This window comes from Macadamia integrifolia, chromosome 4, assembly GCF_013358625.1.
Source record: "Macadamia integrifolia cultivar HAES 741 chromosome 4, SCU_Mint_v3, whole genome shotgun sequence".
Taxonomy (NCBI): domain Eukaryota; kingdom Viridiplantae; phylum Streptophyta; class Magnoliopsida; order Proteales; family Proteaceae; genus Macadamia; species Macadamia integrifolia.
The window spans coordinates 8,420,125-8,437,240 of NC_056560.1; the positions used below are offsets into that span (position 1 = coordinate 8,420,125).

General features: G+C 36.4%; 1 protein-coding gene and 1 pseudogene across 1 annotated transcript; one reads left to right on the top strand and one right to left on the bottom strand.

Moving 5' to 3' along the window:
• The first annotated feature begins 1,777 nt into the window (after positions 1–1,777).
• LOC122075869 lies at positions 1,778–8,924 on the top strand (annotated as a pseudogene).
• A 5,737-nt stretch (positions 8,925–14,661) lies between these two features.
• LOC122077378 lies at positions 14,662–16,022 on the bottom strand. Its single transcript, XM_042643318.1, has one exon. It carries the CDS (start codon positions 15,863–15,865, stop codon positions 14,792–14,794), a length of 1,074 nt encoding a protein of 357 aa, XP_042499252.1. The 5' UTR covers positions 15,866–16,022; the 3' UTR covers positions 14,662–14,791.
• Between the last annotated feature and the right edge of the window lie 1,094 nt (positions 16,023–17,116).

Consider the following 17,116-nt stretch of genomic DNA (forward strand, 5'->3'; position numbering starts at 1 on the left):
CCCCCCCCCCCCCCCCCCCCCCCCGGCGCGCGCAAAAAGCTTAAAAGCATCGTCATTGTTATTGACTCATTGTAGTGAAAACTCACATTACATGTACCAGCAGATTTAATGATAACATATAAAAACAGAAGACTTCATCATACACGCAACTCAAAAGAGGCAATATCATCTGACACATGCATCCACAATTTATTTTATTAATTATGAAAAAATTATCCTTAATAAAATGTTTAATATTGATTATTAATAAAGTAGATATTTCGGATGCTGGTTAGACAAAACAAAAGATATTGTCGATTAATAGAAATATCCCTTATTCATCAACATCCCGAAAATACCCTGCTATAATTAGGGCAATCAAATCAACTGTCATATGGGTTCTTGGCGGTTCATTCATATGACTATCGGCTAGAGGTATTTTAGATTCTGTAATATTTTATTCATTAATCACTCTAGATTCTTTTATTTATATGTAAACATTATTTCTTTCATGAGTATGTTCGTTTATTCTATCAAATACAGATATGCCACCATGCGCTTTGACAATGTCGTGTAGCCTAGCCTAAACACATAAGCAAGTAAAATTGCCACTCCACACTTGTGAAATAAAATATCCCATCCATGTATATGTATTCGCACACATTCTTATTAGCATTCGCTTTGGTGCAAAGCTATGTGAGTAGACAACAATTTCTTACCATTATTGATTATATAAGGAGAGGATTATCCAAGAAAATAGGATATAGAAGTACACCAATTAGATGTTTTTTTATAGAACAGTTTTCTTTACATAGAAGGGCAGGAGAGTCACTTCATCTTTATATAAAGAGATGAGAGAGAGAGAGAGAAATTGGGTGCCACTCTAATTAATTGTGTTTATTTATTTTGGGCTTTTGGATGTGAGGACTAATTATTTCTCTTATTAATATTAGTGATATTGGTTACAGATATATATAGGTGATTATAAGTGGCAAGAACTCTAATAATCTAATAGACTCCACATGGGTAGTTACAACAGAAACTACTAACGTACGTTATAGGTGACACTAGTCCTTAACAGGCCCCCTCAAGCTCAGCATGGGGGATCCAACGTTGAGCTTGCCTTTAAGAAACTAGAAGCATACACGAGAGAGGCCTTTAGTGAGAGCATCAGCCATTTGATCCAGTGTGGAGATATATCGAACGACTAACTGTTTGGAAGCCACCATTTCTCTAACAAAATGAAAATTGATTTAAATATGCATCATTCGAGTGTGAAAAACGGGATTAACCGATAGGTATGTCACTCATGTACATCACATGATGATGCGTTCCCACACTGGGTCTCTCAAGCCACCACCTGCTTGACTAAATCTCACTGCGACAATGCATCCGATCCATAATCCAGTGGAACCAACCTATTACACCCAAGCTCTGATACCATGTGAGAACTAATTATATCTCTTATTAATATCAGTGATATTGATTACAGATAGATATATATATATATATATATATATTTATGTGATTACAAATGGTAAGAACTTTAACAATCTAACAGACTCCACATGAGTAGTTACAACAGAAGTTACTAATGTACACTATAAGTGACACTAATCCTTAACATTGGTAACTAACCATTAATCACTAATCACTTCAGGGGTCCACAGTAGCTCTAGTGGATAATTGGGGTTGCCAACTGTAATTCCATGGCAGGAGGAGTGACCATATTTATTCTCCATTTCTAATTTTAGCCTTCGGAAAAGTCGCCCGGGCCCGAGAGTTACAAAATAACGGACACATGTACACTGTGAGCCCACGAGCTTATTTTGATTATAGATTCCCACCTTCTCTGTCTATGAGTCTTGTTTGTTGACAAAGTCTGGTGTTCTTCTTCCAGTGGCGAACTGGAAATGGCTCTGAAATTCTCTTCTTCTACGGAAATCAGGGGTGTTTCCTTTCTGGATTCTACTAAACCCAACCTTCTCCAGCTTACAGGTCTGATACTTTTCTCCCTTTCCTCCCCCTTCTTCTTCTTCTTCTTCAGTATCAAAAGTCTTGTTCTGCCTCTCTCTGTTGCTCTTTCTTAGCTGCTTAAAAGTGTGATTTTAGTTATTAACCCAGACCATGAGTTGAGCTTGATTCGGTTTGTTGCCCTTATCTGGACTTTGTTGACTGGCTTCTATCAAAGACTTGTTTCTGCTTATTTCAATGTTAAAAGTGTTATATATGATCTTTCGGGTAGTTGAGTACATTATTCTGAATCTCTGATGGGATGGTGTTATGATCAGAAGAACACTTAGCTTCTGGGATTTGGGTTTGATTATTTGACTCCTGTCCAAAAAAACAATGGATTTTGCGCGCTTTAAAAGATTATTTGAGAATTCATGAATTTGGTGAGCTTTGAAGTAACAGTACAGATCTTGTTGTTTGGATTGGTATATGAATTCATGTACCTATTGAACTACTGCTTTGTTTTATGGTTTTCTTTCTCAGTTTTCAAGTACTTTTTTTCTCACAAACCATTCGGAGAGAAATTTTTGTGTATCCCAAAAATTTATATTCCAGCGTTTTTCCCCCTTGCTGTTTTTTGGGGAAGTTGTAGTTTGGACTCAAATGCATGATCTTACAGTTGTGATGCAGTACTTAAACCAAGTATGGGCTCAGAAGCATTATATAGTTTTTTCATGTTTCAAGAATCTATAGTTGCATGTATTTATGCTTCTTACTGGCAGACTGGGAGAGAGGATCTGTTTGCTATATCATTTTGTCTAGTTGCCAGACTTCGGACTTGAAATTTTGGTCTTATTTGAGTTTACACTTTACAGGAGGATTTCCTTTGAAGAGAAAGGAAAACAGAACCAAATTTGGTGGAAGAGGTTGTTGTTCAGCACAGCCACCTCCTCCAGCCTGGCCAGGATGAGCTGTTCCAGAGCTAAGACATAAGGTTTCGGATGGTCCAAAGCCTATTTCCATAGTTGGATCCACTGGTTCTATTGGAACTCAGGTACCACATCTCCAGCTTATTGTCGCATGCATTTAATTTTTTTTTTTTTTCTCTATTAACCAATTTTGGGTATTTGTTGCCTAAATGTATGCCATTTGCATTCTTGTAATTTTCTGCTTTCAGACTTTGGACATTGTTGCTGAGAACCCTGATAAGTTCAGGATTGTAGCACTGGCAGCTTGTTCCAATGTGACTCTTCTTGCTGATCAGGTGATCACATGTCTAATTTTAAATTTCTGGAAAATTTTGAGGTATATTAATTCTCAGAAGCCCCTAAATCAAGTTTTGGGGTACTTAGTTGTTTCCTTTTCCTCTTAAAAAAAACAAAAAACAAAAAACAAAAAACAAAAAAAAACAAAAAACAGGTGAAAAGATGCAAACCTCAGGTAGTTGCAGTTAGAAACGAATCATTAGTTGATGAACTCAAGGAGGCTTTGGCTGATGCTGAGCACAAGCCTGAGATCATTCCTGGAGAGCAAGGCGTTATAGAGGTGTGGATACTATGTTACACTTATCTAACTTCTTAGATGGTAGTGACAAAATCATCCATTGACGTGCATTGCTTTCATTCATCGTCAGGTTGCTCGTCATCCGGATGCTGTCACCGTAGTAACAGGAATAGTAGGTTGTGCAGGTTGAAGGTAAAGGCTGAAATCCTTTAGTTTGACCATCGTTTATGTTGGCATGTTTACATGGATCCCTCCTATTAAAGCTTTGTCATGAGTGTTTGTGGGCTGTCCCACACTTACTAAATGGATGGGAGATCTAAGCTAACAAGAGCTGGGAATCTTCTGAATTGATTTATCAAAATTGTATGCCAGAAGGCTACAAAATGACCAATACAAGTTGCCATCCTACTTCCCTACCCTACTTGAAAACAGAATATTACCAAGGCTAGGATCCATTTAGTGGCTAGTTTTGGTGCTTAAAACTTACATATGTAATCTGGGGAGTGCTAGGGCCTCACCGATCTGAGCGTTTTGAGGCCAAAACCAACCATAGTCATATATTCATAAGGAGAGAACTGGGCATAACTGTCCACTAACAGTTTAATGCACAAGGGCTAAAGCAGACTGGTAAATGGAAATAGGATTATGTGTAAATCCTTATGTTTTGATTTTTTTTAATTAAGCTGATTAAGGATAGATTGATTTTGGAGTTAAATGATTGGGGCATGAGGGGAAGGTTCAGCTGGGGGATTTTGAGACATTATAGTACATTTTGGTTGGTTTATATAGAATTTAAATGAACAGATAATGAAATAAATAAAAAGAAGATGGGAAGAAACAGGGAACATGCATTACATTCAATAAGAGGACATATCTTTTTGTGCTGTAGTATGTGGTGGCACTATAGCAGTTTGTTTCCCAATTGAAACTTCTAACCAGTTTCCTATTAACTTTGTGCTTTTTTCTCCTGTTCCTTTGTTTTTTACTATAAAATTATTTTACTGTTGCTTTCTAAAAAAAGTGTGCAAAAGCATTTGTTTTTCCTTCTCTTTCCAATAAAATTATTTTTCTGTTGCTGACTGCAAAACTGTTGGCATAATCATGTGCAATTAGGCCTGGAGGTACTGGTAAAAGCCTCAATACTCCTATTTCACTGCATGATTGATTCTACGAGGCACTTCCAAGGTACTTCCATCTCACTGCACAGTTGATGCTATGTGAAAATACATTTGATTGCATAGATAACCATGATTTATCTTGCAATGCTTTTTTTAATTGACTTTCCTTTATGATTTGCAAAAGGAGAAACAATGTCCTGAATACCTTATGCATTACTTACAAGCAAAAGTACAACACTTAAAAAAGGGGGAACAAATAAGCCATTTGGCTGACCATTGCTCTTTCTGTATTGTTTTTGTAGCCCACAGTGGCTGCAATAGAAGCAGGAAAAGATATAGCATTGGCAAATAAGGAGACTTTGATTGCTGGAGGTCCTTTTGTGCTTCCTCTTGCTCACAAGCATAAAGTGAAAATACTTCCTGCTGATTCTGAACATTCTGCGATTTTTCAGGTCTGAACTCTGAACATGTTATCTTACCAGTATCTCCATTCCCCCTACTTTTTTTCCCCCCTCTAGTGTCTGTCCTCCTATAAATTCGGGATACATGTTTGACATTCTTCCATCTTATTGTGCACTTAGTTGTTTGCAATAACACGAAAAGGATCTATTTTAGTATTTACTTGTTTAAAAATTTCATGTTCATTTAGATGCATCCTTTTGGCTCCATCTTTTATCAATGTCAATTAGAGAAGCTGAGAGAGATCTTCCTGTCTCCAGTGTATCCAGGGTTTGCCGGAGGGTGCACTTAGACGCATCCTGTTGACTGCTTCAGGAGGAGCTTTCAGGTGTGAAGTCATACAACTCATAACTCAACATAAGTGTTTCAAACCCCATGTTATGCCACTTTTAGTGGCCAAGAAGAAAGCATGGTTATTTCTCTACGAAAAGTGATTTTACTTGACTTTCAATAAGATGGACACTTAAGTAAGCCCTTTTCCTAACTAAATGACATCTTTTCTCAATGAGAGAGGAAAGTGAATGAGTAAAAAAGTCAGATGTCACCTATTTGTTGTAGATTATTTAATTCACATAGATTTAAAAAAAAAAAAATCATATCTTTTACACTTTTCCTTTAATTATTGATCCAGCATTTGGAACCTAGGGTTAACCAAGTACTTGTGGTTCCCTGACAGGGATTGGCCTGTTGAAAAATTGAAAGAAGTGACAGTTGCTGATTCTTTAAAACACCCTAACTGGAATATGGGTAAAAAGATAACAGTGGATTCTGCTACCCTTTTCAACAAGGTTTGCTATTTTTTCCTAGTTGTCTAGCTGTTTTCTAGGTTTTTTTCCCATGTTATATTACCTTATCTGCTAAATCATACATCATCTGAGGAACTAAAACCCAGCTCCCTTTTCCTTCCTGCACCCCACATTTTCCCCTCTTAACAGGGCCTAGAAGTCATAGAAGCTCACTATCTATTTGGGGCTGAATATGATGATATTGAGATTGTGATTCATCCACAGTCAATTATACACTCAATGGTTGAGACCCAGGTTCATTTCTTGCCTTATTCCATCATCACAGTCGTCTCTTTGATGATTTATTTCTGTGTTCTTCATCATGTGATAAAATTCTAAAAGGATAACCTTTATTTTTACTCTCTATTTTTTTTTTTTGGAGGAGGGGGTATTCTGTGGAGGCATTGGATTGAAGTTACAATAAACTGAACATTTGATTTTACACACAATAGATTCTCTGCACTGATAGTTCAGGATTTATTTTCTTGTTTTTCCCAGGATTCATCTGTATTGGCTCAATTAGGATGGCAGGCACATGAAGTTACAATAAACTGAACATTTGATTTTACACACTAGATTCTCTGCACTGATAGTTCGGGATTTATTTTCTTGTTTTTCCCAGGATTCATCTGTATTGGCTCAATTAGGATGGCCCGACATGCGCCTGCCAATTCTTTACACACTATCTTGGCCAGACAGAATTCACTGCTCAGAGATAACTTGGCCTCGTCTTGATCTTTGCAAGTAGGGACCTCTTTCCCTTTTTCATTGCACTATACTCTTACTCTCAATATAGCAGCAGCAATAAGTACATTATTGTCTACTGGGTTGTAATACTCTTCAAAGAAGAAAAAAGAAAAGATAGATAAGAAGAATATAGATTAAATCACAAGTATGGTGAAATTTCTGTAATTCTTTGGCACTACTTTCATATTGTGTTCTCACCCATTAGGTTAGTCTTTTATTCTATTTACTTTTTCAAATTTATCATTTGAGGTGGTTTTTCTGGTGTTAATGATAACTTGAAAACATGACGTCATATTAACGGTGCATCTATCAACCAAGTACAGGCATGTGCCAATAACTCTGAAATATAGTGAGAAAGGGCAAACTCCTACTTTTGGACAACTGCCTCATATTCACAGTCAAGCTGATAAATATTTTTTTTCTCTTGTCCAAGCTGTATATTGATCACTTGTAAGCTTGCACATGGATATGATCATGGTGTTAAAGTCCGTTTTCTACTCATAGTTGAGTTGGTATGGACTGAATTACTAGGATACTCATAGTCATTATGGAGAGCTTTAATGATTTTTTTTTTTGGCTGACTATTGGGAAAGTTTTAGTTGGAATTATTTGAATCCCTGGGATTAGGTAATGGAGAGAGCCAAGTTGAACTTGTAGTTAGATTCACTTATTTTCTCTCACGATTGAATATGAATTGGGATTATGCAGGGTTGGTTCCCTAACATTTAAAGCGCCTGACAATGAGAAATACCCATCCATGAATCTTGCCTATGCTGCTGGACGGGCTGGAGGCACCATGACTGGGGTTTTGAGTGCAGCAAATGAGAAAGCTGTGGAGATGTTTATTGCTGAAAAGTAAGTTCTTTTGTTTCTTGATTTTTTTTTTGTTCCTTGAAGGTCTCAGTCACTTATTTTCTTTTGTGCCTGTCCATCCTCATCAAGTATTTTCTTTTTTGGTACTCCTTATCAAGAGGCTTTTGTCCTCCACGGAGGATCTGAAGAATTTAAAGTCATATTTCTGTTCTAAGAATATATAGAACCATTTCTGTCTTTTTTGTCTAGCAGTCTGTAACTGGAAATTAAAATTTTCAAACAAATGCTTTAACGAGTTTGAAATTAAGTGCAAAACTGCTAGCTTCTTTCCTGGTAAGTTTTCTCTGTCTTCAAATTACAAATCCAATCTATATCGGAGTATAATTATGATAATGTTTCTTAGAATCATGCTTCATTGAAAAAAATAAAAAATTATGTAATCATGGGAACGCATTGAAGCTATGTTGTACTTGATAATAGTAGAACCTAATGGTTTCTTCTCGGCATAAAGTTCCCCTTAGCTAGCTATCTGATTGACGAGTTATTTGTGCTACCAAAAAAAGTTTGTAGTTTTTGCATTTGGTGCTAGCCCCTTCTTCCTAATCATCGAACACATCTTCAATGCTATGTTATTTTATTGAAAAGAAGAAAAGAAGATCAACACAAATGAAAAGGGTGTTGATTAACCTGACATGATCTGAAGAGAGGTGTGAATACCTCTTCAAAGAAGAGAGAGAGTCTGTTTCCTGAAACAACCTCTATATCTACACTGTATTCTCTGTAGGGCGGCTGTTCATCTCATTGACACTTGGTTTGATTTGATATAGCTTGTTGCTTCTCCAAAATCTTGTATTAGATTCAGATATGCGGGAATAACTAAATATCTTGTCTGACAATGACTTGTGCTAATTTTCTTAAGACAAGTTAGATTCATCTGCTTGTAAGCATGTGGCATGAACTTTTCAGAATCAGCTACCTGGATATTTTCAAAGTTGTGGAACTAACCTGCAATAAGCACCAGACAGAGTTAGTGACGAACCCATCTCTGGAGGAGATCATACACTATGATCTGTGGGCCCGGAACTTTGCTGCAAGTTTAGAACCATCATCTAGCTTAAGGCCAGTCCCTGCATGATTTGCAGTGAACTCTGCATAACAAAGAAGAGCATCTGTAAATGTATGATTTCATGCATATAGTTTCTTGTTGGCAACCAGAAAATCCATTTGATAGCATTGATGCAAATAGAAAAGGGAAATTGGAGGAGGGAAAAAAATTGGTGCTTTTAATTTTCAGGAAGCGCACTTTTTCCTCTTCATTTCAGTTCTTATTGGGTTCTCCTTTATGTTGGCTAAGTGCATGGATACAAATGTTACATTGTCACAAAAACTAAAACGTGTCCAAGTTATTACGATTCTGATCTGATTGGAATTGGTCCAGAATCGGATGGAATCGATTGAAACCCTAGAAATTGAAATAGGGTAGAAGTGAAGAGTTGCAGAAGTGGAGTCTTTAAATCTGTGATTTTGTGGAGTTTTTTATTCAATAAATTTTGAGATCTTACCACAATTTTATTGATTTTCTGCAATCTTACCGATTAAAAGAAGGATACAATAGCAAAAATGTGAAGATCAAATATGAAATCAGGATATTCAAAAGGGGGTTCAAACTTCAAAGAATCAATCTGTAAGAACCGCTGGATTTTCATATCTGAGGGTTCGAAATTAGAGTTTCTGCAACTGATTCTAACCGATTGAATCAGAATCGACACTGACGGATTTGATCCCGACTCAGATTTTCGTAAGACGGTTTTTTATATGGAGAAAGGGTGTGAAACCTGAGGCTGAGAGAAGTGGCCCAGTGTGGGTTGGGTCAAAGGACCAAAGAGCAGCTTGAGCAAACATTTTTGTGCGGGTATAGGAGCCTCAAATTACACCATGATTCTTTAATGTGATTATCTTTTTCTTCAAATTTATGTTATTTTATTTTCTTTTCTTTTCTTGGCTACCAAACGTAAAGGAAGAAGGACAAGATATGCGCATCCCTTTGATCTGTAGAAACACAACCCTAAAACGATGCAAAATACATTGGAGATTGCCTATATCCTCGGTGAGATGAGATCCTGTTTCACTATCAATGGAGAATAGGTTTACAGCGCTCGTTCTCATACCTCTCATTATTTATTGCATTACAGAGAAAGAAACCCTCTAACAAATATATAACGAAAAACCCTAATCCAAAAAGTACTAAACTGCCCTCAAATAAAAAAATTTGAGCAGGGTTGCGCCCCCAATACCCCGCTATGTAAGGGGGGCCTACTTGTCGAGGCACCTGCACCAATACTCCATGGATTAAGCTGTAATAGAATACAAAACATCATACACCAACATGATCCGTGTGGTGAACATCAACATTGGGTGGTGAAGAAAACTTTATTAAAAAAAAATCTCTTTTCGGAGGCTTTTTTTGGCCTTGGCATCCAAGAAATCTCTCTTTATGGACTTTTATAACGTTTTTCCTGTAATATCATGTCCCCAAAATAGTGGCGAGTGGAAATGGAATGGAATTTCTATCATAAAAAAACATAAGGAAATGAAATGGAATAAACCCCTAAGAAACTAATCCAATATCTGATTCCAATCATTCATTCCCTTCATTAGTTGTGGAAGGTGACAATGTAGAAAAATAGGGGTGTCAACTTGTTGGTCTTGGTCGGTTTTCGTCAGGCCTAATCAGTCCTTATCATTTTAAGACCTAAGATTGTGATTGAATCATTTAACTAATCAGTCCTCATAGGTCTTGATCGAACGTTGATCAACTGATAATTGATTAGCTTATTACCGATCTATAATCTTGCTCATATCAAACATTGTATAAACAATGTAATCTGATTTAACACGACTGGAGAGGATCTAAATCCATCTATAATTGGGTAAAGAACCAAAAGGATTGTTTTACAATACTCCCGTCTCAAAACAGTGGAAACGGCATCTCCAGCAACACATCCCTTTGTTCCCAAAAAAAAAAAAAAATCAGAATACCCTTTTCCTCCCTTTCTCGTTATTGATGGTGATTGGATGAGGTAGTTGCTTTGCATTGCAAGTATAGACTTTGAAGTTTGAACCATACTTTGAAGCTCTTAAGTTATTGACCCAATCTCTTGTCACTCCATGAGGAGTTACCCAGGTCCAGACTCTATACGGCAGGAACAGTTTTAAGAGCAGACCGGGAACTGGTCTAACTGATTCAAATGTGACTGCATGACATAATGGGAGAAGAATAATGCCCGTTTGCGTCCTCTGTGCTCAAATACAGCTGGATGTGAAAAGACCTAGAAGCATCCAGTGCACTGAAGATGCCACTGCCTAGGCTCCCATTGGTCTGTGCATTGATGCAAAAGCCATGCATGCGGGTAGTGTTCCTCTTCTCCCCCCAAAAAATTACAATGTTGGTAAATCCAACCCAAAGGACCTGAATAAACCAATTTAGGGTTATAATGTGAGACTAAAAAATCGCATCTCATTCCAACCTAGAATGTATATCAGATGCAACTTTGAACAACTCTCTTCAAGAGAAACTTCTCATGATGGGTTACCATTTTTAACCAAGTTGGAGGGGTAGTCTTGGTAAGACCAACCATTGGATAAGTTTATACATGAATGAGTCATGTGTCAAAGTATGAGATTCCATCTCAACCATATTAACTATTTTCAATTGTCAAATTACAATTTTTTTTTTTGGGTAAACATGATCAAATTATATTTTCATTATTTAGCATTTAATTTTTCAAAAAAGTTTAGAACTTTATATTGGATTGAAATGAAATTTACAAGAGATGATAAATTTTGAGTGCCATTAGAGCTAAGATGTGGCAAATATTAAGATAAGCTTATCCTAATAGAGCCTTGATGGATAAACTTTCTCCGCCGAATAAATTGAATGAGACCAAACCCCTCACCCATGGTGCCCACCATGTTGACTCTTCCATGTTTTCAATGCTCAGATATGCCAAAATACCAGGTGACCTAAAACCTTAATAGGGATCTAGAAAGCTGGTGGACCCAACCCAAGTTGACTGGTTCAAACCAATAGGATCAAAAGAGAAGGACACAATCCCAAAGTCCAATTAGGTATACTAGTTTCAAGCCCATAGGAATCTCTTATGGCTAAAGAAGTTTCCATCTAAGAATTGAATCAAATCATGGGATAAGTCTCATAGGATTGCGTTTGCCAGTTGGGATTTAAAAAAATAAAAATCTAGTTCATTTATTAATAAAAAATAAATAAAATATTAGTTATTCTTTCTGAAAGTCAAACACTCTATCCACCATTCCATTATATGCTTATTAACCTAAAATCTATAAAGAAGATGATAATTATTAACTAACCAATTACGTAGCACCTTAGCTGAATCCAACAAATAAAACGAATAAATTTCTTCTTGATTTACACTTCACACTAACAGCATAAAGATTAGTCTCTTGCCTTCTAGAAGGATTTAATTTAAGATATTTTTTCAATATACTTATAAGTAGAAGGATTTAATTTAAGATAATTTTCAATTAGGTGAATCATATACTTATAAGTAGAAGGATTTAATTTAAGATACTTTTTAATTATTTTTTTTTCTTTTTTTGGGTAAAGGTCATTACATGTTTATGGGTTTAGGTTACCTCTCTTTTATGACTCTTCACAGAGGTAAAGGCCACATAACAGAAAAAGAAACCCTTTTTTTCCCCAAGCGTGTTGTTCCATGTAATCGGAGCTAGTTAAATTCAGACAGAATTACATATGACACCTTTTAAGGTATCAAATAATTTATAATTTTTTATTTTTCATTTTAGTATTATATAATAATTTTTTCTAAAGAATGATTAATAAATAAAAAAAAATTCAACCAAGATAAAAATTTGTTATTTCACATGTCTATTCCAAAAATATGTAAAGATAATGACATGTTGATAACTCATTTTCAAAATATTTTGAAAATCTATTTTTGTCCTTGGGTTTAAAAACTTTTGGAAATAAAACAATAGACAATCAAAAGAAGGTTCGAAGTTCTAAATTACCTATTGTGGTGTCATTTAGATAACCTCTATTTTAAATGTGCATTATCATTTTTAAGGGTGTCAATCAGAATGGTCATGGGTGATTGGGACAAAACGGTTTCAAAACCAGAATCCAAATTCATTTGATAATAAGACAGTCCAGTTTTCGGCACTCAAATAAGTTCAAAAATCATAAGCATACAAATAAATCCCCAAACATGCAAATAATTGAATAATTCGTCTACAAATAATTAAACTTCAACCCTTTGTTTTTTTTCTTGATAATTACAATATAACCTTTATAAGTTATAAAAATTAAATATAAGATAATACTGTTCCAAATAAGGTTGGTGAAGAAAAGGCCGGAATCTTACAGTGTTTCCATTTTAGTATAATATATATATATATATATATATTTTTTAAAAGAGGGTAAATCATATCAATCCTTATTTTTTTATATTAATGAATGAATTAAATTACAAAAAAATATGCTCAACTAGGAAACCCAATCTGAGCATCTCCAGAGTTGGAGAGAGTCTAGCCACATCTTAAGTTAGGAGCACTATGGGCACGCACCCCAACATGTGGACATGCACTCCAAGGGGCTCCTAATTACTTGATATGCGTGTTAACTCTATATGACGTTGGAGAGGATCTAAATCCAGGCAACTTATCCTATGATTTTATTTAATTCTTGGAAACTTCTCGAAAAATGAACATATTTTATATTGATAAGACAAGTTACCTGATTTTCGATATCACCCTTTGTCATCGTCATCATCATCATTGTTTTATTTTCATAAAATCTCATACAACAAATAAGATGAGTGGCAATTAATAGTTTCTAATCAATTTAGTGACAACAAAGATTCATCCATTAAGTATTAATTAACAACAGGGAAGGTTTCCTACAAGGATAGTGTAAGAAAGAATCTACATACTATACCAATGAAAGGGTTAGAAAATAATATCATGCACATGGTATCCACAAAATCATAATAGAATAGAGAATCTCTTAGTCAGCCCCATTCCTTATTATACTTAGAACGGTATAAAGAAACATTAAATGAGTATTGGTGGTTTCAATTTCAATCACATCTTTATTGGTTTTCCTTCTATAAAGGAACATTAAATGGGTGTTGGTGGTTTCAATTTTTTTTTTTTTTTTTGATAATGAAAAAGTAGTGTTCCGTGGTAGTGATCATAACCCCAGTACAAGCCCCTGTACGGCAAGCAATGCTTCAACAAGATCAATGGACGATAGTGGGGTATGCTAAGACTCAAACCCACAACCAACCGACTCGAGCGGTGATTGATTTATTTTCAATTCCAATCATATCTTTATTGGTTTTTTTTGTTCTTGAACAATCAAAAAACTGCATTAATGAACCGTCTATTTCCATTTAGTAATCGGTCCAAAATCAACCCCCAAAACCATCCCAAGTTGGTTCGAAATTTAGTAGGTGGTATCCAGGAAGGTTCCCAATTCCGATCTTAAATTGACACCCTTAATTTTATTCAGTCCATATAACTATTTAATTGAGAATATATATATATATATATATATACACACAAAAAGAATAAAAAATAAAAAATTCTTAAATTCAACTCAAAATTCAAAGTCAATCAGATTAGAGAAAAAATCAATTAATTAAGATAACTTCAATCCATGTGTGTTTAATGTTGATGCATAAAGCATACAGAATATAGAATAAAAGGATTCAGATTCCCAGTCCCTAACCAAAGAACAGAAGAAAATTGTTTAATATTAGGCCTTTGGACGTGATCACCATCTGTTCCCATCTTTTCAAGCTCACATCTCTCAAATCTGAACTCAGTTTTGCTTACCACCCAATACCCAAGTCCAGAAGAAACAAATGAGAAAGACAGGAAAGCCCAAAAAGCTATCCAAATCTAAAAGGAGAGAACCTTGCCACAATAAACAAATGAGAAAGCAAGGAAAACCCAAAAAGCCAAAGCAAATCTAAAAGGAGAGAGTCTCACCTTTGTCAACCTTCTTCCCCTAAGAAGAAACAAAATGAGAATGGAAGAAAAAAATTATGCAAATTACACAAATTATACACGCTGCACATAATCTTAAACTTGAATTCTCCATTCATGTATTAATTCTGCAATTACAAGTAATCATCATTTCGTATTTAAATTTTGTATTTTTTCCCCTCCCCAAAATTTTTTCTTTTGAACAAAAAAAAAAAAAAAAAAAACCCAAATGAATTTCTGTAATCCAAGGAAACCAAGATCCCAATGGAAGGAACAATTGTGATTCAGTGATGAATGATCGGAGTTTTCACACCCAAACTCCTATGAAAATAGTAAATTGGTTACAAAAAAATGGAAAGAACAAAGAGAGACACACACCATAATACTCTAAAATGGATGGAGAGTACGCCTGCTGCTCACACCACCATTCGCGTTAGCGAACAAACCAACCAGATCTTGTCTGTAAGGAAGATATGATCGTCGACGATCTTCTTCCTTTAGAGCTCTGTAACGAACGTAATGACTCTCGTGAGCCGACAATGCCTCGCCGGAAGCTACCTTGGCCTTCACTTTCCCCTTATTAGCGGCGACTTTAACTTGGCCGGAAACAGAGTTGCTCTTTTCCTTGAGTTGTTGCTGTTGGTGTTGGTGGTGGTGGTGTTGCGGATGAGATTTGCCGACCTCCACCCTGTCAGCGGACGCTTTTTCAGTTTTGTCATTTCTCTTCATCATTGTTGTCTTTGAAGGAGAGAGGAAAACGTAGGTATCCATACCGTCACTGTTGCTCCGGTAAAGGAGATCTCTGAACTTCCAGGTTTTCTTTGAGAATCCGGTGGAATTACTCTTCTTACATTTCTCCAGAGATGCTTCGACAGGTTTCGGAGTCCAAACGCAGTAAGATCCGTCGGGGATATTTTCGAGTTCATCGGCTTCGGATGAGGAAGAAGACGGAGGATCATCGTTGTTGCTGCGCTCCTCGATCATGAGTTTTCCAAGAGGGAGACGATGAGACGAGCGATTTTTCGGAGTCTTGTTAGAATCGCGGTGGTGGCCGTCGGCGTAAAGAAGATTCCGGTCGAAAATAGGGAAAATCGGCCGAATCTGGCCGTTGTAGAAGATCTCATCCGCAGGTTTCGGTGATAAATCGGGATCTGATCTGCCGAAGACAGGGAATTCAAATCCATCGCCATCTTCGTTCCCTTCTTGTTTCTGCTCTTTTGGAGCAGGAGGTTGATCGTTTAAGCTCTGCGACGGCGTAAGAGGACGATTTTCAAGCTCTTTTTCTTCTTGTTGTTGTTGTTCTTGTTCTACTTCATATTCCTCGTCGTCATATCTGGATTGAGAGGACTCCTCCATGAATTTTTCGGTGATTTTGGCTGCGATCTCTGCAAGCCTGCTGTTAGAGTAGCTGTTGAAGCTTGGAGAATCAAAGTGAAGAGAATTCTCCATCCTAGCTTGCATTTTAATCAAATTTCCTTCCCGACCTCTCAATGTTCTTCTTCCTGGAATCTCCAAATCCTTCTCTCTTCTTCTTCGATTCGATTTTTGTTGTCGTTTGCGACTGACTGCTTCGTTTCCTCCTTCACGGTCCGAGTCCCAGGGAAGAGTGAAATGAAAACTTTTGCTTTATTTATAAGACATCTAGAGAGAGAGAGAGAGAAAGAGAGAGAGGGGCATGTCCCCTTCGCGCGTTTAAAGAATAAAAATGGAAAAGTACCCTCTCAAGTTCGGGAGGGGCCGAAGAGAGAGAGAGAGAGAGAGAGAGACTTTGGTCAGTGGTGAGGTCAGCAGCTGTTAACGTGGAGGCGGTATTTTTTTAATTTATCTTATTTGAAATTTAATTATGGCCGTTGATCATATGAATATTCTGATCGGTGGGTTAGAAATATAAATAATTTTGAATTTTCTTTAATTTTTTTTTTGTGAGAGGATACGGGACGGTTGGATGGAATTTCCAGAAGAGAAGTCAACATACAGTCCTAGATACGCGGGGGAGGTTTGGTCTTGGGATTTGCATTCCCACGAGAGACATTCTCTCACATCCTTCTTACACGCGTCTTTGAAGTAGGGAAACAAAACACGTGCGTGTGAAATTGTGTACCGGCCAAACCAATTGCGAAAAGGTTTCCTTTGTTTTTGTCACGGCTGATCTAACCAAGTGTGTCAATAGGTGTGTCAATAGATCGGTCCAGACTCATAAGTTCATAGTCGGTTTTGATGATGGGGACTCACCCTTGTCTGTTTTGAGTCTGAATAGGGTTTGGGTAATATGTTGTACCATGATTTTTAGATTGGTGATAATATATAATTAGACTTATTTATCCACAAACTCCACATTATATTATTTATCAATTAAGTGAGATAAGGGGTTTTTTATGTAATCTCTCATTCCACTCTCACCTGTTCTATTGGTTTTATATATATATATATATATATATATAACACAAATGAAAAAAATAGAGGCAATCGTTGTTAAACTGACTAGGACTGGGTTGAGTTGGCATCAACCTGTCAAGGTTGGATTGGACTTAGATTGAATTTTGAGGACCTGGGGTTGGGTTAAGGTTTTAAGAAACCAACCCAACCAAACCATATTTACCCTATAGTATGGACATAGGAGCCACACTCCACTATAGAAAATATTTTCCATAAGAGAAAAAGAAGCTTGAAAGGCAATGGAGCCCTATGACTAGACACAAAGGGTAAGGGTGT